This window comes from Choloepus didactylus, chromosome 25 (assembly GCF_015220235.1).
Source record: "Choloepus didactylus isolate mChoDid1 chromosome 25, mChoDid1.pri, whole genome shotgun sequence".
Lineage (NCBI taxonomy): Eukaryota > Metazoa > Chordata > Mammalia > Pilosa > Megalonychidae > Choloepus > Choloepus didactylus.
In genome coordinates, this window is record NC_051331.1 from 6,692,365 (window position 1) to 6,712,792 (window position 20,428).

At 52.4% G+C, this 20,428-nt stretch overlaps 1 protein-coding gene across 8 annotated transcripts in view; it reads right to left on the reverse strand.

Annotated features, from left to right (window-relative positions):
* Positions 1–1,044: 1,044 nt before the first annotated feature.
* Positions 1,045–20,428, reverse strand: part of DOCK6 (dedicator of cytokinesis 6) — a 51,884-nt gene continuing 32,500 nt past the window's right edge. For 7 of the 8 annotated variants that reach the window (XM_037818666.1, XM_037818671.1, XM_037818668.1 and 4 more), the window contains 20 exons: positions 19,099–19,259; positions 18,770–18,952; positions 18,274–18,400; positions 17,915–17,999; positions 17,660–17,756; positions 17,371–17,505; positions 16,971–17,123; positions 16,174–16,332; positions 15,946–16,046; positions 13,704–13,896; positions 13,489–13,632; positions 5,007–5,138; positions 4,887–4,901; positions 3,373–3,498; positions 3,177–3,266; positions 2,623–2,859; positions 2,182–2,325; positions 1,991–2,097; positions 1,709–1,870; positions 1,045–1,275 (listed from right to left, as the gene is read on the reverse strand). In XM_037818666.1, coding sequence (XP_037674594.1) covers positions 1,233–1,275; positions 1,709–1,870; positions 1,991–2,097; positions 2,182–2,325; positions 2,623–2,859; positions 3,177–3,266; positions 3,373–3,498; positions 4,887–4,901; positions 5,007–5,138; positions 13,489–13,632; positions 13,704–13,896; positions 15,946–16,046; positions 16,174–16,332; positions 16,971–17,123; positions 17,371–17,505; positions 17,660–17,756; positions 17,915–17,999; positions 18,274–18,400; positions 18,770–18,952; positions 19,099–19,259 — 2,594 coding nt within the window. In that variant the 3' untranslated portion in view covers positions 1,045–1,232. Of the gene's footprint in view, positions 1,276–1,708; positions 1,871–1,990; positions 2,098–2,181; positions 2,326–2,622; positions 2,860–3,176; positions 3,267–3,372; positions 3,505–4,165; positions 4,769–4,886; positions 4,902–5,006; positions 5,139–13,488; positions 13,633–13,703; positions 13,897–15,945; positions 16,047–16,173; positions 16,333–16,970; positions 17,124–17,370; positions 17,506–17,659; positions 17,757–17,914; positions 18,000–18,273; positions 18,401–18,769; positions 18,953–19,098; positions 19,260–20,428 lie in introns of those variants that run through there. The other variant, XR_005214203.1, reaches the window with a different exon arrangement.

Here is a 20,428-nt window from a genome sequence, read left to right on the forward strand (position 1 = left end):
GGCAGAGATGGTGGAGTTGGTGGCAGCGGCTCGGAGAGCCCCGCGAGGTGGTGCCCCGGGATCGGAGGTGGGGGAACCCACCGTCGAACCCCGAACCGGGCTCGAACCCCGCCCGGGCCCCGGGCCCTACTCGCCTCGCGCGCTCCGGCCGCCGCGGTCCCCGCGTCCCGCCGCCCGAGCGTCCCCTCCGCGCGCCGCCGCCCGGCCGGCTGCCCTCCCGCCCGCCCCTCCCCCGGCCCCGCCCCTCCCCCGGCCCCCCCCCCGCCGGCCCTCCCGGCCTCGAGGGGGGGTGCAGTGCGCGGCAGGGGTGGGGGGGGAGGGGGTGGGAGGGCGCGCTGGGGCGAGCGGGCTCACCTGGATGGCAGGTGCGTGCGCGCGTGTGTGGGGCACCGGTCTGGCCTCGCTGCCCGCACCCCCTGGTCGTCGGGGCAGGCTCCCCCCACCCCAACAACCCCCCCTTGGCGCTGCCCTCCCCCGCCCGTGGCCCCTGGGCCGCGGCGGGGGGCGGATCGGCTCGGCGGCGGGAGCGGGCGGGGCTGGCCGGGGCCCAGCTCGGGGAGGGCGCGCGGAGGGCGGGCGCGGCGGCGGCGGCGGGAGGTCACCCTTCCCCCAGGCGGCCGGGACTGGAAGCGGCCCAGCGCCGGCCTGGTCCGCGGGGCGGGGCCGGGGAGGGGTGGATGGGGAGGTTTAGATGACTCCTTGGGAAGCGGAACCACATCCCAGCCCCACCAAGCTTTTGCATCGCCGCGCCTCAGTTTCCCCATCTGTCAAATGGGGTCAATAACGCTGTCCACCTGCTGGGGCCACTGAGAAGATCCAGTAAACTTTACTTTTGCAGAATCCCAGCTTTGTGCAATTCCCGGAGTCATTTGCTACAGGCGCTCAGCAAGGGCTTGAAAATGTTACTTTTGTTCAAAGTGGGCATGTGACGTTGCCATTTGTGTGTTGCAACCCCCGCTAGAATGTCGCCTCCCAGAGGGCAAGAATCTGGGACTGTGGTTGTCACTGCTGTGTCTCGGGCCTCCAGTGACCACACCACACGAGTTGCTTATAAAAAAAACATTTTAAATTAGAAAAAAGGTAGAAAGCATCAGTGCATGCAGACGGGAACAGACAGACAGACAGGGACAGAGGGCCCTGCCCTGTCAGCTCCATGGCCACCCCAGGAAGGCACACAGTTGGCTGGGGCCAGGATGTTAGTTCCTCTAGGTGCAGCTTCAGCCCCGGTGGGCTCAGACATCTGTCTTCCGAAAACTTGCTCTGTTCAAGGAGTTCCTGGGGGAGAAAGGCGGCAGGTCAGTGTATGGCCAAAGGACCCCCAACTCTGAGTGTTCCCAGCCCTGCACCCCTCACCCCCCACGGATCCTTCTAGTGCTTCCCCTGCCTCTTCCACCACCCATCCTGGTCTGGCTGCGAGCTCACGGATTCTCTTCTGGAATCCACCAGGGGAGGTCTGAACCACCTCCATCTGACAGCTGGGGAAACTGAGGCTCAGAAAGAAGTCACACGTACGGGAAGGGACCCGGTCAAGATTGGAAATGGCTACCCAGAGCCTGCCCTGCATCAGTCCGCGAGGATGGCTGCACGTGCTTTGTGCAGAGAAGAGGGTGCATGAGGGTCCGTGCACGTGGACGGCAGCCCCCACCCTGTATCTGTCTTTCCTCAGCCCCTCTTGCCCTCTGCGGGGTGGGTGGCCAGGGGCCGGCACCTGAGGCCAGGCGTGGCTGGTGCCAGCAGCTGGGGCACACGCTGGGTGAGCAGGGGCTGCAGGGCGTCTCGCAGGCGGCAGTAGTGGCGTTCCAGCTCGCGGTGGTACTCCTTTTGGTCTGGCCCAATCAGTGACTTGTTTTTCCGCAGTGCATCCTCACACCTGAGGGTCAGAGGGTGGGGGGACTCAGGGACAGGGACCAGAGGTGGTGGTGGGGCAGTGGGTGTCCGTGACATGGAGTCACGCGTGCAGAAAACGTCCATAAATGGGAGCTGGGCCTACTTCTTGCAGAAATCCTTGAAGCACAGCCGCAGCTTGTTGTGATGCCTGAAAAGCTTGGGATCTTCTGGGATCTCGGTCAGAAACACCTGGGCCACCTCCAGGGGACCCTGTTGGACGACAGGGCGTGGTGAGGGCCCCTGCCCTGGCACCGGGGTCCCTCGGGCTGCCCGCCCACCCCGTGCCGGCCATGCCTGGTTCACCGTGGGCCCCACGGAGCCCTGGAGCACCATCTGCAGCATCTTGGCGTCCGGTGGGTCCTGCTCGGTGGCAAAAGCCAGCTCCCGTGTCTTCTTCTGCATGTCCTCAATGGCCACCTCCACCGGCGTCAGCACCGTCTGTGCGGCACAGGGAAGGGGCAGCTCGGATGCCACAGGGGAATGGAGTGGGAGAGGGGTCCGAGGGGCTGGGCTGCCTCAGTCGGGGCTCTGGGGGCTTTGGTCTGGTTGGGGACAACCCTCAGGGATACTGGATCTGGAGCCCTTGGGTCTGGGGACTTGACGCCTGGGGTCCCTAGGTGGGAGGTAGAGGTTTGAGTCTGCAGATTGGAGCCTGGAGGTTGGAGTCTGGGTCCCCAACACCTCCCAGCCCCGCCCACCGCCGCCAGGCCCCGCCCACCGCCAGGCCCCGCCCACCTCCTCTCGGTGGCACACGCGGATGCGCGTCTTGATGTACGGGAAGGCGTGCGCCGTGCTCAGCAGCGTCTTGCGCTTGTGCTGCTCGGGCAGCTCCCCGTGCGCGCGCCCGTCGGGGGTGAAGGGCGTGCAGAAGAGGAACGTGCGCAACCCGTAGTTGCGGTCGAAGTAAGTCACCCGATCCTTGAGCTCGTAGGTGTCAAAGTAGGGTTCCACGTAGGTGATCTGGATGTAGGCCTGGGCGCGGGTGGGGGGCAGGCGTGAGGGTCCCACCACCCCAACACACAGAGCCGGCCTTGACCCCCTCTCCCCGCAGGCCCCCAGCCCTGGCTAAAGGGGACTGAAACTGCCCTGGGTTTGGGGGGGGTTTGAATTGGGGGTTCCCAAGTCACCCCAGGTCTCCATGTTTGGGAATTGCTGAGGAATAGGATTTGGGGTCCCCTAGGGGAATTTGTTTGGGGTTTCCCAGAGAAACCAGGGAGTCGTGTTTGGATATTCCCTGAGTGTAGGATTTGGGGGTGCCCCGGGGAGATAGTGGGGAGCTGCTCCCTCACCTTCTGCGGCTCGAGCTTGGACTTGTCCACGGGATTTGAGTCTTTGATGATATCCACCACGTCCTCCCCGAACCGCTCCGTGTAGAACTCCTGGGGACACGGGGCTGGCGTGGGGGCCCGGGCAGGTGCAGCCGCCTCCCCAGCCCCAGGGGGACAGCCCAGTCCCACCCCCCGTCCCCCCGCTGCTGGGACGTGCCAACAACCGGTGGGAAATCTCCGCCAGCTTCGTGATGGAGGGCTCCTTGTAGACGAACTCCTGCTCGTCCAGGTCGCCGAAGCGCGCGCCGTAGAAGCCCACGCGGAAATACGTCCCAAATACACGCTGGGGCTGCGAGAACGGGGGTTGTTGCTGGGGGTGGGGTCCCTCTGGAGGGCTCCCTGCCCTGGAGGCGGGTGGCCCGGGGCCCCCCAGGGTGCAACATGAGGAGAAGATGGCGAAGAGGTGGGTAGGGGGAAGGGGGATGCAGAGAAAGTGGGGAGGTGGACCCTAAGAATATTGGGCCGTGGGCACGGGCGGGGGTCCCTGAGAACATTGGGGTGCAGGCATGGGCAAGGGGACCCTGGGAATATCAGGGTGGAAACCCAGACCACCACCACCCACCCGGCTCATTCTCTTTCTCCCCAATTTCTCTCTACCTCCCCCAAATCTGTGACCTCATCTAACGCAAGCCCCCCCAGTTTCTGTCCCCCATCCCCACCACCACACACAGGTCTCCATGGTCTGGCTCCCAATCTGAAATTAGAACTGAGGCCCTATTGTTTACAGCTATGTCCCCAAATGCCCACGGGGCTGGGTATACAGCAGGCGCTCAATAAATGCTGAGTGGCCGAGGGAAGGCATGGCGGTGTATCGCTCCGGGACAGGGGCTCTGGCTTCCTTGTTGCTGGGTGTCTCCCCAACCTACCCCCCAACTCCGGCCACAGCCCTGAGTTTGGAAGGAGGCTCCCCCCGCCCCAGGAAGCAAGGGGTGCAGGTACAGCTCACTCACCAAGGCAGATCCAGGCACGGTGGGGCAGGCACGGTGGGGGCGAGGGGCAGAGAGAACAGGTCATGCAGAGGCCAGAGGTCGGAGGCCCCACCCACCCCCTCCCAGAGTCCTGATCACGCCGCCCCTTGAGGACCACTCCGCAGGCTGAGGGAGGGGGGTTCGGAGAGGGAGGGGAGCTGCCCTGGCCAGCCTGGGTTCTGGGTTCTTGCCATCTTTGGCCAGCAGCTTCTCCCCAAACTAGGAGATGCCTAAAAATAGACTCAAGTGGAGGAGAGGCGGGAGGTTGGGGTGGGGGGAGAGCCTGAACCAGAGATGTGGAGGAGATATCCGGGGTGTGGTGGGGGAGAGGAAAGGAGAGACAGAGACAGGGACAAAGAGAGCCAGAGACAAAGTAAGTCACAAAGAGAGAAGGGAGGGAGAGAGGGAAGGAGAACAAGAAACACAAAGACAGAGACAGACCGACACACGGATGAGGGAGGGAGTCAGAGCTGCCCCCCCCCCAGCCCTCCCCAAGCAGTGACCGAGCTGGCCCTGCCTGGGGAGGGGCATCTCTGGAGAGCTCCCAGCTGGGTGAGTCACAGGCTCGGGTGCTGCCCTACAGACCTTGGGTGGGGGGAGAGGGGAAGAGTGAGGGGGGGGGGGGTTGCGTCATTGACCCAGGAGGCCATGCTCCTCTGGCACCCCCTGCTGGCCAGCGGCGTGGCGGCCAGGGCTGACTCACCTCCCAGCCGGAGCTCTGCAGGGGAGAGAAAGGTCAAAGTCAGCTGTACCCTCCCCTGCCCTCCCTGCAGTCCAGCCTGGCCGAGGGCGTGGGGTCTGGGGAGGGAAGCCTGGGCCCCACCTGGTGCATGATCTTGGTGAAGGCCTCCTGCAGTTTGCCATGCACGGCGGCCAGCTTCTTGTAGTCGCGATGAGCTTCCAGAATGGGGGTGAGTGTCTTGTATACCTCGTTCACTGCCTCGTAGAGCCCGCCCTGGAGATGGGGATGGGGGATTGGGGGCCGTCAGGATTCCTGGCACCCTTCCAGCACACCCTCTCCTGCCTGGCTGGAGCTCCTACCTCCCCTCCGTGGCTCCACGTCCACATCACCTCCTCCAGGAAGCCCACCCTGATCACTTTCTGCTCGCTCAGCTCCCTCAGGCCCCTCTGTGTGCTTTCACAGAAGCGCTTCCTATCTACAAGGTGTTGTATGACTCTGCATTTTACCCCATCTTCCCTCATAAGTGTGAGGAGCTGCTGCTTTTTTACAATTTCCCAGAGGGGAAATGGAGCCTCAGAGACTTGGAGGGGCTCCCCAGGGCCAGGACCCAGACCCAAATTCCGGCTCTTCCAACCGGGTGCCTATAACCTCTATGTCTAAATGCCCCCCAGCACAGGTGATGACTGCTGGTGGTGACCACCCCCCGCTCCCAGCTGGCACCAACGTCAGACCTGGCACCCAGCAGGTACCCCAGGATGTTTGTTGACTGACTGTTAGAAGGTCTGTGTCCACACTTTGATACTCCAGCAGAAAGAACAACAATAAAAACATCACAGGAGGGGCGAATGGGTCCTGGTTTGTGGGTGCCTGACAGGGTACATTGGGGGAGCTGGTACCACAGAAGAACAGGTAAATCTGCCCCTGAAACTGATCTGGCCCTGTCATCTAAACAGCAGTTTCCAGAAATGCAGAGAACCAGGCAACAAGCACAGTGACCCCGTAAGGACACAACCAGTCCAGCCCCGGCCAGTAAACCCCTTGGAGCAAAGGCTCTGGATCCCCAACAACTCGAATACAGAAGAAATCAATTGCCTTCATACAAATGAGCAATGACAAGTTAGAAGGAAAATGGGAGGAGAAAATCCCTCTACAACAATGAAAAGTCAAATAAAATGCTCAGGCCTCAGCCTCTCAGGAAATGCATAAAACCTGTATTTTAAAAGGGGGGAACTGGGAACTGATTCCCAATCTGTTTGGTTTTGTTTTTTTTTAGATTAAAAGTTATTTCAGAGAGGTTTGCAGGAAGAAAGTGAAGTAGGAAGCCCCAGGGATGAGTCCCTCCAACAAAACAGCTATCGAACGGACATGAACTGTCTGAATCAACTCTTCTGAAACTCTGGAGTCGAGTGGGACACTGTGCAGTATCCAGGGAAGAGCTAGAGAAAGAGGCAGGTAAATTGTGGTAAATATTGAATTTCACCCTCCATGCAGCAGCCACCATCTCCCATCTCCCAGCCACATGGCAGGCAGCAGTGGGGACTGTAGCCCGGGCTCCTGGTACAGCTTGCTGATCATTACTTTGGATTAGCTACTGCAGATCCCAATTCCCCCCACCCAGGAAAAAGTAGCAGAAAAGCATTAAAGAGGCAGTACCTTTTTTTTTTCCTTTTTCCCTTTTCTCTTTCCATTCCCCAAGTGGGAGTAAAAATACTTTGGTACAGTCATAAATTGACAACTCCAACCCTCAAAAACAACAAGAAACTGAGTGGTTGCAGAGGAGTGAGAGAACTATATTTCCAGGGTTACAACAACATCATACTCAGAATGTCCAGTTCTCAACAAAAAAATTACAAAACACACAAAGAAGCAGGCAAGTATGGCCCATTCACAGGAAAAAAAAAAAAAAAAAAAAAAGAATTTGCCAGAAACCATCTCTGCAGAAGCTCATACATTGGAACTATTTGTCAGAAACTTTAAATCAACTGTCTTAAATATGTTCGATGAGCTAAAGGAACTCATAAACAAAGAACTAAAGGAAATTAGGAAAATGCTGTCTGAACAGAATAATGAATAATAAGGTAGAAATTATAAATAGGAACCAAACAGAAATTTTGGAGCTGCCAAGTATAGTAGCTGAAATAAAAAATACAATAGATGGATTTAACAGCAAATTTGAATAGGCAGAACAAAGGATCAACGAACTTGAAGACGAGACAATTGGACTTACCCAATGAGACGTAGACAGAAAAAGAATGAAGAAAAATGAACAGAGCCTGAGGGCCATGTGGGACACCATATGAAAAGGACCACAGACTAAAGGCAGAAAGAGTATTTGAAGAAATAATGGCTGAAAAATCCCAAACTGATGAAAGATAAGAATATACACATCCAGGAAGCTCAACAAACTCCAAAGAGGATAGATCCTAACAGATCTACACCAAGAAACATTATAGCAAAATTGTCAAAAGACAAAGACAAAGAAAGGACTTTGAAAACAGCAAGAGAAGCGACTTGTCACAGACAAGGGATCCCCAGTAAGATCAAAAGCAGATTTCTCATCAGAAACCATGGAGGCCAGAAGACAGTGGCATGACATAAAGTCCTTAAAGAAATAAAACTGTCAACCGAGAATTCTATACCCAACGAAATTATCTTTCAAAAATGAAGAAGAAATGAAGACTTCACAGATAAACAAACATTGAGAAAATTTACTACAAGAAGATCTGCCCTACAAGAAATACTAAAGGGAGTCCTTCAGGCTGAAATAAAAGGACGCTTGACAGTAACTCAAAGCCTAAAAAGATAAAAAAAGAACACTGGTAAAGGTACCTATATATATAAATAGAAAAGCCTGTATTGTTATACTTTTGGTTTGTAACTGCTTGCCACCCCCCCATATGACTTAACAGGCAAAGGTGTAAAATAACATTTTAAGTCTATATTAATGGGCATCCAATGTATAAAGATGTAATCTGAAACAAAAACAATATAAGGGGTAGGGAAGGAGATATACAAGAGTAGAGAGTTTGTGTACTACTGAAACTAGGTTAGTACTAGTTGAACTAGGTTGTCATTAGTTTAAGATGTTAATTGTAATTACAAAGCTAATCACTAAGAAAAAACTAAAAAAAATAGTGAAAAGGAAAGAAGAAGGGAATCAAAATGGTACACTACAAAAAGGCAACTACATACAAAAAAGATCGTAATGGAGTAATTGCAATGGATCTTTAGATTTTACACCAAAAGCACAAGTAACAAAAGACTAGGTAAAATGGATCTCAAAATTAAAAACTTTTGTGCATCAAAGAACATGAACAAGAAAGTGAAAAGACAACTTACAGAATGGGAGAAAATATTTGGAGAAGATATCTCCATACCAATTTTCATCTGCACATTATTCATGATAGTCAAAAGGTGGACACAACCTAAGTGCCATCCACAGAGAAATGGATAAACAAAATGTGGTTTATCCAAACAAAATGTGGTTTATTCATACAATGAAATATTATTCAGCCATAAACAGAAGTGCTGCAATATGCTACAACATGGATGAAACTTGAAGACATCATGCTGAGTGAAATAAGCCAGACACAAAAGGACAAATTCTGCATGATTTCTCTTTCATGAAATACTTAGAATAAGCAAGTTCATAGAGAGAGACAGCAGAAGAGTGGTTAAAAGGGGTGAAGGTAGGGGAAGTTATTGCTAAATGAGTACGAGTTTTGGTTTATGATGATGAAAATCATCTGGAAATAGTGGCAAAAGTTTCCCAGTATTGTAAATGTACTTAATGTCAAAGAACTGTCCACTTAAAATGGTTAAAATGATTTTTATGTTATGTATCTTTTGCCATAATTAAAAATAAAGAAATGAATTATTAAAAATAAAAGATAACTTTAAAAAAAAGAGGCTTCACAGACATGTCAACCACATGTGGGCCTTATATAGATTCAAACAAACCAACTGCAAAAAGATATTTTGAGGGGACTGAGATTAAAAGATGTTAAAGGATTAGTCTTCTTGATCATGTGTGAAAATAGTTTTGCAAAAGGGTCTTTATCTGAGAGGGTTGCCCACGAAGGGGTCAGAGGGTTCAGTGGCCAAGTACCTGGGATTTGTTTTAAGTGGGAGCTTCTCATATTTAAAGGCTCCCAAAGTCTCTGTTAAAATGTAGGGCCTGTTAAAATGCTGAGCCCAACTCAGCAAATAAATTCATTAACCTACCCCCATCGTGAGACTGACTCTCAGGGGAGCGAATCTCCTGGGCAACATGGGACATGACTCCCAGGAATGAGCCTGGCCCTGGCATTGAGGGATTAAAAATGCCTTCTTGACCACAAGGGGGAAAAGAAAGGTAAAAAAATAAGCTTAAGGTGGCTAAGAGATCTCAGAGTTGAGATGCTGTTCCAGAAGTTACTGTTATGAAAGCTCCAGATATTCCAAATGGCCACAGTGTGCCAAGCCCTAACCAACAGTAGTCCTGAACTACCTAGGTCCCTATCTGAGACTCTATAAAAGTATCACTCACTAAGTTTATTCTTCAGAAACTTAAATCCTCCAGAATGTTCCTATGCCAGACAAATCCCAAATCCTGAGGCAACCGCCTTTTTAAGAACAACCACCAGATGCAGCCCCTTCCCCATGCTGTCGATACCCCCCTTCAATATGAATAATTTAGGGTGGTCACTGCCTAGACTCCCCTGAAGATTGAGAAAGTGATTAAACAAGAGGAAGGGGAAGCAACAGACAAAATAGGATTTAACAAAGGATTACGAATACTGAATCTTCATATAAATATATATATTTTTGCTAGGGTATTAGAATAGCTAGAAGGAAATAACTGAAATCGTGCAACTGTAACCCATAACATTCTTTGAAATTTGCTCTCTAACTACTTGTTAAATTGTACTTTGAATGTTATCACTGTTATGTATATATGTTAAAATATTATCGGTTGAGGATGCCCTGATCCTGAAATGGAAAGAATAAAGTGTATTGGTTAAACAAAAGAAACAAACAAACAAAAATGGCAGAGTGAGAACCTGCAGGGCTCCAACCCCCAAAGAAACTTTGAACAACCAGGAAGAACTGGTTGGGGACACTTGGAATCATGTAAATGGGGGAATTCTTAGAGCCACACGTGTATGCCCAGGAAAAGATGCATGTGCAGAAAGGATCAGGGAAGCCCCTATGCTTTGCCTTGGGGCCATTCTCTGAACTCATTGTATGGCTAGGCTCTGAAGGAGAGTGCTCACACAGGTCAGCCTAAAAAGACTGGGAAAGGTGTTTTCTTTTTTTCCCTTCTTCTTCTTCTTTTTTTTTTTTTCTAGTTCCTGGTATTCAAGGAAGGCTCTCTCATACACTAACTGGATACAAGCTTAAGGATCAGAAACCTCCAACTCTAAATTCCAGTGATAACACATGCAAATATAAAAATGTCCAGGTTTCAACAGAAACTTACAAAACACACAAAGAAACAAGAAGCGACGGCCCAGGCAAAAGGTAATATTAAAGCATTAGAAGCCATCAATGAGGAAGACTGGACCTGGGGCATACCAGACAAAAGCTTTTTAAAAAAAGTCCTAAATATGCTCAAAGAGCTGAAGAAAAACATGGACAAAGAACAAAGGAAATCAGGAAAATGAGAGATGAATGCAGAGATGATCAATAGAGAGATGGAAATTATGAAAAGAAACCAAATAGAGCTGAAGATCACAGTAGCAGAAATGAAAAATTCCCTAGAGTTTCAACAGCAGATTGGAGCTGGCAGAAGAAAAAGTGAGAGAACTTGAAGATAAGGCAATTGAAATCACCCATCTGAGGAGCAGAAGGAAGAAAGAATGAAGAAAAGTGAACTGAGCCTGAGGAATCCGTGGGATGCGATCAGATATGCCAATAGATGCATTGTGGGAGTCCCAGAAGGAGAAGGGAGAGAAAGAAAGGGGCAGAGAGAATATTCAAAGAAACAGAGGTTTAAAATTTCCCAAATTTAATGCAAAACATGAATATACACATCCAAGGTGCTCAACGAACTCCAAACAGGATAAACCCAAATAGATCCACACCATGACATATTATAATCAAACCATCAAACACCAGTGATAAAGAGAGAATTCTGAAAGCCGCAAGACAGAAGCAACATTTCACATACAAGGGAGCCCCAGTAAGATTAAGTGCCAGTTTCTCATCAGAAACCATGGAGGCAAGAAGGCAGTGGGATGACATACTTAGAGCACTGAAAGCAAAAAACTGCCAACCAAGAATTCTATATCCAGCAAAACTGTCTTTCAAAAAAAATGGAGAGACTGAAGACATTCCAAGGTAAACAGAAGCTGAGAGATTCGTCACCACTAGACCAGCCCTACAAGAAATGCTAAAGGGAGTTCTGCAAGTTGAAAGGAAAGGACACTAGACAATCACCTGAGGCCACATGAAGAAATAAAGATCTCTGATAAAGATAATAATGTGGATAAATACAAACACCAGTACTTTTGTACTTTATGTTTGTAACTCCTCTTTTTACTTCCTACAGGATCAAAAAGGTGGATGCACAAAATATAATGACAAATTAGTGGTTTTAGACTTATAATATATAAACATGTTCTTTGTGTCAAGAACTACCTAAAGGTGGACAGAGAGGTATAGGAATAGCTTGTGTATACTACTGACGTTAAGTTGATATCAAAGCAAAAGAGACTGTTACAGATTTAGGATGTTAAATTTAAGCCCCATAGTAACCACAAAGAAAGTACCAGAGAATATGCAAAGTCATAGAGACAGAAGGTAGGGTACAGGTTACCAGGGATGGGGGAGGGCAGGGACAATGGGGAGTTAATGCAAAATGAGTGTAGAGTTTCTGTTTGGGGTGAGGGGAAAGAAAGTTCTAGTAATGGATGGTGGGGAGGGTACTGCAATCTGGAAAAGGTGGTTGATCCCACTGAGTAGTATGCTTGGGAGGGGTTGGGATGGGAAGATTTATGTCGTGCATATGTTTCCACAATTAAAACAAAGAGATAATGACAAGGAAATGCAATACATGATACTAGGTAGGATCTAAAGATGGAAGAGAAAAATCTCAAAGGCACATTACCAGGACATTAGAAAAAGTTGGAACATAGAACGTCAGCTTTATATCAATGTTCAATTTCTCAAACTTGATATCTGCACTTAAGGTGGTTATGAGTGAATATCCTTGTTCATAAGAAATGTACATGGAAATATTATGTACATTTCAAGGAGCATGAGGTGTGTAGCCTGCTCTCAAATGTTAAGGGGATAGATAGATAGATAGATAGATAGATAGATAGATAGATAGATAGACAGACAGATTAGCTGGTGTGCTAGTTTGGATGTATTATGTCCCACCAAAAGCCATATTCTTTGGCACAATCTTGTGGGGCAGACATATTGTTGTTGATTAGACTGGAATCCTTTGAATGTTTCTGTGGAGATGTGATTCAGTCACCTGTGAGTGAAATGTCTAATTGGATAATTTCCATGGAGGTGTTACCCCACCTATTCAGGGTGGATGTTAATTGGATCACTGGAATTGTATAAAGGAATTCACAGACAGAAGGACCTCAGAGCAACTGAGAGTGACATTTTGAAGGGGAGCTGCAGCTAAGAGAGGACAAAACGCCCCAAGAGCAACATTTTGGAGAACGCCATTTTGAAACGCAATCTGGGAGCAAGCAGACACCAGCCACGTGCCTTCCCAGCTAACAGAGGTTTTCCAGACGCCAATGGCCTTTCTCCAGTGAAGGTACCCGATTGCTGATGTGTTACCTTGGACACTTTATGGCCTTAAGACTGTAACTGTGTAACCAAATAAACTTCCTTTTATAAAAGTTGATCCATTTCTGGTATTTTGCTTAACATCAGCATTAGCAAACCAGAACAGATGGATAAATAGATATATAAATAAATGATAGATAGATAGATACATAGATAGATGATAGATAATAGATAAGATGGATAGATGGATAATACAGATGGAGATGGATGGATAGATAGGGGTTTGTATTATCTTTGCAACCATCCTGTAAGTTTGAAATTATTTCAAAATACAATGTTCAAAAAATCCAGGGCCTGACTCAGAATGCTGGGGGCGGGGCCCAGGACCCTGCATTTCTATCAAAGCCCCTGACGTCAGCCTGGCTGCCAGATTTCGGACCACCCTGAATAGTGAGGGTTTAAAAAACACCAGCCGAACAGCAGGTGCGATTTCTTCGATTTGTGAGCATTGAGGTTGGTGCACTTATCTGAAGTCTTTTTCTACGTCAATGGATAAAAACAAAAAATAAAAACGGTGCAGGAAACAACAACAATAAAAAAGGTGCAGGGCCAAGGAGAAACGAAAGAAGCCAGATGGGAGAAAACTGATGGTTGCTGGATCTGCAGATGGGGAAGGGGGAGCGGTCCAACTTTCTTTCTTCTCTTCTAGAAGTTTCTATAATACAAAGGTTCCAAATAGTAGCTAAGTGTATTGAGCGCTGAGGGTTTTTTTTTGGGGGGGGGGGAGAAAAGAAGAAAATGGGGTCTCTGGGGCTCTCGGTCTCCTTCTCTCCTAAATCCTCCTCCCGGAAAGGTGGAGCTGAGTGTCCCAGGTGCCAGCCGTGCTCACCATGGTGAAGTAGGCAGCTGCCTGCTCCAGCAGCCCCACGAGCCCCAGCTCCGTGAAGTGCTTCCCGGAGCAGAAACCCTCCTCGTCCGGGGACAGGATGTCGTCGGAGATGGCCGACTCCTCCAAGACGTTGGACGAGATGTTCTGGGTGGGAGGGGGGAGTCAGGTGCCTGTCCCAGCAACCCCCACAACACACACACCTGGGCGTCGCTCACCTGGAAGGAGACGCAGCCCACGGGCAGGTAGCGGCTGTCCTCGAGCAGGGCGAGGTACTCGGCCACCAGGGCAGCGGCGTGCACCATGCACTGGGCGGCCTCCGCGTGGTTGCCAAGCTCCGCGTGCTTCCCGGCCATGTTCTGCAGCCACGTCAGCCGCAGGTCCGGGGAGCCCTGGTAGCCCCGGGCAATCCTGAGGGCCAGGGGAGGGGGGAGGTGAGGCTGGGGACGCACCTGGCCTGACCCGCCCACCCCTCCTTGTCCAGCGCCTTCACCCCCCAATCTGTCCCACCGACCGGCCAATCTCCTCACCTGCGTCCATTCATTTGTCTACCCCTCACCTGTCTCCTCATCTGTCCACCCCTTCACCTGTGTCACCTGTCCATCCCCCTCACCCATTTCCTTAACTGTCCATCCCCACAGATGTCTCTTCACCTGTCCATCCCCTCACCTGTCTAACCCTTCACCTGTGTCACCTGTCCATGCTCTCACCCATTCCCTTACCGGTCCATCCTCTCACCTGTCCACCCCTTCACCTGTGTCACCTGTCCATCCCCTCACCTGTCTCCTCACCTGTCCATCCCTTCACCCATGTCACCTGTCCATCCTCTCATCCATTCCCTTACCTGTCCATCCCCTCACCTGTCTCACCTGTCCACCCCTTCACCTGTGTCACCTGCGCATCCTCTCACCCATTCCCTTACTGGTCTATCTCCTCATCTGTCTCCTCACCTGTCCACCCCTTCACCTGTGTCACCTGTGCATCCTCTCACCCATTCCCTTATCGGTCTATCCCCTCATCTGTCTCCTCACCTGTCCATCCCTTCACTCATGTCACCTGTCCATCCTCTCATCCATTCCCTTACCTGTCCATCCCCTCACCTGTCTCACCTGTCCACCCCTTCACCTGTGTCACCTATGCATCCTCTCACCCATTCCCTTACTGGTCTATCCCCTCATCTGTCTCCTCACCTGTCCACCCATTCACCTGTGTCACCTGCCCATCCTCTCACCCATTCCCTTAACTGTCCACCCCTTCACCTGTCTCTTCACCTGTCCATCCCCTCACCTGTCCACCCCTTCACCTGTCTCTTCACCTGTCCATCCCCTCACCTGCCCACCCCTTCACCTGTGTCACCTGCCCACCCCTTCACCTGTGTCACCTGTCCATCTTCTCACCCATTCCCTTACCTGTCCATTCTCTCACCTATCTCACCTGTCCACCCCTTCACCCATGTCACCTGTCCATCCTCTCACCCATTCCCTTACTTGTCCATCCTCTCACCTGTCTCCTCACCTGCCCACCCCTTCACCTGTGTCACCAGTTCATCCTCTCACCCATTTCCTTACCTGTCCACCCCTTCACCTGTGTCACCTGTCCATCCCCTCACATGTCTCCTCCCCTACCCACTTCATGTATTCCTCTACTCATCTTTCTCCTCACTTATCTTTCTGCTACCTATATCCCACTGACCAGCCAATCTCCTCACCTGTACCCCATTTACCTGTCTCACCTGTCCAATCTCTCACTTGTCCACCCCTTCACCTGTCTCTTCACCTGTCCACACCTTCACCTATCTCAACTCTCCATCTCCTTATACCTGTCTGCCCCTTCACCTGTCTCCTCACCTGTCCAACCCCTCACCTGTCTATCCCTTCACCTCCTCCTACCTGGCATTCTCTCACTTGTCCCTCTGCCAGTCAGTTTACCTGTGGAACCCTCAGCCACCTCCCACTCACTGCTCCCCTTGTGTATGCACCGTCCCACCTGTCTCCCTCTCACCTGTCTCCCCCAGCCCATCCCTCCCACAGGCCCCTGACCGCCCCTGCTCTGCCCTCTCTCCGCCCCTCTCCACTCTCGCATTTCTTTCTGATACCTCTCACCTCACCTCCAAAGCACTAGTTCTGACCCATCCAACCCTTCTCCTGGCAGCACCCCACCTGGCTCCCCCGCCTGGCCCCCTCCCTTGTCATTGCTCTCCTCTGTCATCCTCACCTTCCCTCTCCCCCCTCCCCACTCCTCTGGCACCCCTTCCACCTGGCCATTCACCTGCCCTCACCTTACTTGTGCCCTCTCCTCTCCACTCACCTGCCCCTCTTCACCTGCCCCCTTTTCACTTGCCCTTCGAGCACCTGTTCACTCCCAGCCTCCTCTTCTCCTCCTCCTCACCTATCCCCGGGTCCACCTCCCCTTACCTGTCGGCGTGTGGGAGGGGCTAAGGCTCCCCCTGGCCCTTCTCACCTGTACATGAGGTCGATGAGCATCTCGGGATCTTCCTGATGCTCCTTCATCTTCACCGTGTCAGTGAGAATCATGTGCAGGTTGAACATCAGGTCCTGAACCTGGAGCCAGGTGAGGTCCGGGAGGGCAGTGAGGGCGCCGGGACGGGAAAGGGCCGAGGAGGTGGGCTCGGGGGTCCAGGAGGGAGAAGGGCAGGGCCCCGGGCTGCCGAGCCAGGGGGGCCGTCACCTGCTCGGCGAAGTTGCTGTCCCGCAGCCCCACGTCCTCCTCGGCGTAGGTGAGGATGGTCTTGAGTGACCGTCGCAGGTGCTCCTCGCTGAAGTTCTGCGTCGTGCCCACCAGGGACGAAAGCGACATGGTCACTTGCATTTTCACGCGGGCAAAGTTCTGCGGGGGCAGGGGAGGGAGACACGGCCGTGAGGTGGGTGCAATCCAGCGCCCCTTCCGGGAGCACAACTGCCAATGCAACCGTCGGGAGATGAGGTCGAGGGTTGGGGTCTGGACTCTTTCGTGAAGAAGTTCTGTGAAGACCCTCTTTGGGTGTGGCCCGATGGACTCAGGATGGGCCTCTAACCTCAGGTCTGGGAGCCTTAGGGAAGCCAGAAGTCAGAGAAACAGGCAGGAGGAGAGCAAGGACATTGGCATGTGACGGGAGGCAGGGACGCAAGCCAAGGACCCCCCAAGGATGGTGGCAAGGTCAAGCCTGCACCAGAAAACTACACACATCGAACAGAAAGCACGTTCTTGCCGATGTCTTGCTTTGTGACTTGTGGCTCCCAAAACCCCGAGCCAATAAATTCTTGCTGTTGAAGCCAACTGGTGAGGGCAATCTGTCATAGCAGCTCTTGCAAACAAATATGACATGCACGGGGGACCCCTGCCCCACACCGCACCCGCCCACGCCCACCCAACCTGCCGTTCCCCCCGGCATCTGACCCCTTCCTGCCTTTTAGGCTTCAGGGGCCGCCTCTCCCCAGTGCCTTGGGTATACCAGACAGCACCCCCTGCCACCGCCTGCCACTCACGTTGCCGATTTCAAAGTTCTGGCGCATGAGGAGGTAGAGCGAGGCGCTGGCGTGTGTGCGGATGGCGCTGATGCGGCTGCCGCAGTGGCGCAGGAGCCTCAGGCAGAGGTCGGCACAAAGCTCCGTGTCCTCCTCGAAGAGCAGCTCCGGGAACTGCCCCCCGAGAGGCAGAGACAGAACCGCTCAGCCCCGATGGGGACTTGGCAGGGGAAGGAAGCAGGGACGTCTGCGCCCTCAGACCTGGGATTCCGCCCTCACTGTGGGACCGTGGGCATGGGACCACTCTGAACCTCTGTCTCCTCTTCTGTAAAATTATAGCCTCACGGGGTTGCTGAGCATACGGTCGGCGCTTGATGGATGGGTAGTTCTCGTTACTAGGTTGTCAAGGGGTGGCGCTCACCTTGGACACCAGGGCCCGTTGTGTGGCCAGGGCGTGCTGCAGAAACAGAGCACTCTGGGAGCTGCCAAGACTGTACAACACGACTTTCAGCACCGCGCCCAAGACGCTCTCTCGGGCTTCTGACAGCATCACCGTCTTGGGAGGGGTCAGAAATCCAGGCGTTAGGGATGTCACAGTTATGGGGAAGTCAAGGAAGGAGAGGGGTTACGGAGTCAGAGGTTGAGGGTCAGAGATCACAGGACACCGTGATGGGGTCTAAGGTCGGGGCAGGTGCTGGATCAAGCCCTACCTGCACGATGATCTCCAGCGTGTCCAGAACCACCAGGCTCACCTCCGTTGCCAGGTTCCCATCCACTAAGGCCTCGTGCTCCATTTCATCCTTGGTCCTGGAGGGGAGGGGAAGGGCTCGGTTGGGGAGGGTGGGGGGCTGTCAAGGTCAGCTCCCACGCCACAGCTCAGCTCTCCCCCTCCTTTGGCCTCCCGGGGGTGCCGGCCCTCTGGAATCCAGTGTGAACCCAATGAAACCCTTCCCGCCCACACCCACTTGTCCACACGGTCCGAGGTTTGCTTCCAGTGGGTGACGCTCTTCCGCCACCGAACATTCTCCTGATTCCCAAACGGGCTCCTCTCTGAAACACACACATGGTCACAGATGTGCAAAAACACGAGGACACGTGAGCGGGAGAAAAAGAGCAGAGGCACAAAAACAGAAATGCGGGACAACCTATAAAGACACCAACCAGGTGGCAGTACCCAGGTAGACACAGACGACGTGGGGGAACCAATGAGGGACACAAAGACCCACGTGTACGGAGACGACACACGGGCTTCTTTCTGGGAAAAGGGAGCCGGACGGCGGGCGAGGAGTGGGGACGGGCTGCACGGGGCACATCGTGCTCTCACCGCGACTCCGGCGCACCATCTCCTGCCGTGCTCCGATGGTGCCCAGGATCGCCTCCTCCAGTCGAGCCCTCATGTCCAGTGACTTCTTGAATGTGAGGCTGTTGATGCGTTCAAATGCCTTCTTCCCCTGGAGGGCGGGAAACGAGGGTCCGAGTTCCTTGGCAACCGGGACAACCTCATCCCTCTTCTGCTGACCATTTCCCACCTCCTGGACTCTATGCTTGAAGACGTACCCTCAGCACTTTCCAAATTCTAGTCCCGGAGCTAATTTGCCCTCTATGCCTCGGCTAGGCACAAAAACAAGCCACCCCTTTACTCTCAGCCCTGAGCGTCCTGTGGACAAAAAGAGCTCAACCCCTCACCCTATTTCTCAATACTTGAGAACGTGGGGACAGAAACAGTCTGCCCCATTTCCCCAGCCCCTCGGGAGCCTCTGCACAAAGTCTAATCCTTCACGCCCCAGGACCCTGTATACCGGCCCCGCTCCCCTTCGAACCTTGTACTCGAAGGCGGCCAGACAGAGGTAGAGTAAGTCCAAGAGCCGGCCCAGCTGGGGGAGGGTCAGGTCTGCGGCCCAGCGCTGCAGGAGGGCTGGCTCCGCGTTTTTCAGAACCCAGAGCGTGCACACCAGCAAAGTCCGGCTCGACTCCGCAGAGAGGAGACTGCCTGAGCGAGAAGCCTGGGGCCAGAGAGGGGACAGGGAGTTCAGGAAGGGCTGGATCAAGCCTGTCTTCTTCTCCATGCAGGGTGAGTTGTGGCCAAATTGTTTTCTCATTCTATAACTTCTCCGCCCCCTTGAACGGTCTCTGGGGGATGAGGACTTACGGTTGGAGGCCCCTGGGAGATGCTGCCCCGGGAACCAGGGGCCAGGGGGCCGCCAGCAATGGCCATGGCTACTGAGGGGTTGATGGTTCCACCCACGTCCCCTTCCCCTTCTGTGTCCGAGTCGAGCATCGAGGCCAGCCGTGACCGCTGACTGGGACCCTCTGTGGGGAGGAAGAGGGAGAGAGAAAAATGAGGCCTCGGTAGTTGCTGTCCCTCGTGTCTCAAAAAAGGTCACCTCCTCAGGGAAGCCTTCCTGATTACACCACACAGGCAGGTTGCAGTCTCCATTCATCTGCTCCCAGAGCTTGCTTATTATACTTGTAATTAGAACTGCTGATTGTGCAATTGGTGGTGTGCCGGTTTGAATGTATTATGTCCCCCAGAAAAAGCCATATTCTTTGATGCAATCTTGTGGAGCAGACATAATAGTGGGGATTAAGTTGGAACGTTTGGTTGTTTGCATGGAGATGTGCCCCACCCAACTGTAGATGATAACTGATGGGATATTTCCATGGAGGCGTGGCCCCACCCATTCAGGATGGGCCTTGATCAGTGGAGCCATATAAATGAGCTGACTCAAAGAGATGGAACTCAATGCAGCTGTGAGTGACATTTTGAAGAGGAGCAAGCTTGCTGGAGAGGAACGTCCTGGGAGAAAGCCATTTTGAAACCAGAACTTTGGAGCAAACACCAGCCACGTGCCTTCCCAGCTAACAGAGGTTTTCTGGATGCCATTGACCATCCTCCAGTGAAGGTACCTGATTACTGATGTGTCACCTTGGACACTTTGTGGCCTTAAGACTGTAACTGTGTAGCCAAGTAAACCCCCTTTTTATAAAAGCCAATCCGTCTCTGGTGTTTTGCATTCTGCAGCATTAGCAAACTAGAACAGGTGATAAGCTCCATTGGGGCCTAGGCTACAACTGCTCTGCTACTGGTATCTGCTCAACGTTTAAAACAAGGATTAAAGATGATGGTGGCAACAACGGCAATTCTGCTGTATTATCCTAGCATCAATCAGCACTTAAACAGCATCGGCTAGGTCCCAGGCCCTGTTGTAAGCACTTTAAAAAAGGAATTAATAAAACTATTAACTGAAATCATCCCTCTGAGATAGTACTTATATGGATGAAGAAACCGAGGCACGCGGAGGGTAAGTTACTTGTCCAGAGTCACAGGACAGGTAAAAAGAGAAGGAAGTCTCAGCAGAGGGAGGGGCGGTCAACAAATACACAACAGGTCTCATGCTAGAGCCTTTTGAAGCAAAAGGGAGACTGAGTCAAATAAAGCTCAAGCCCAGAGCAACCTGGCTCGGTTACTGCCTGGAAGT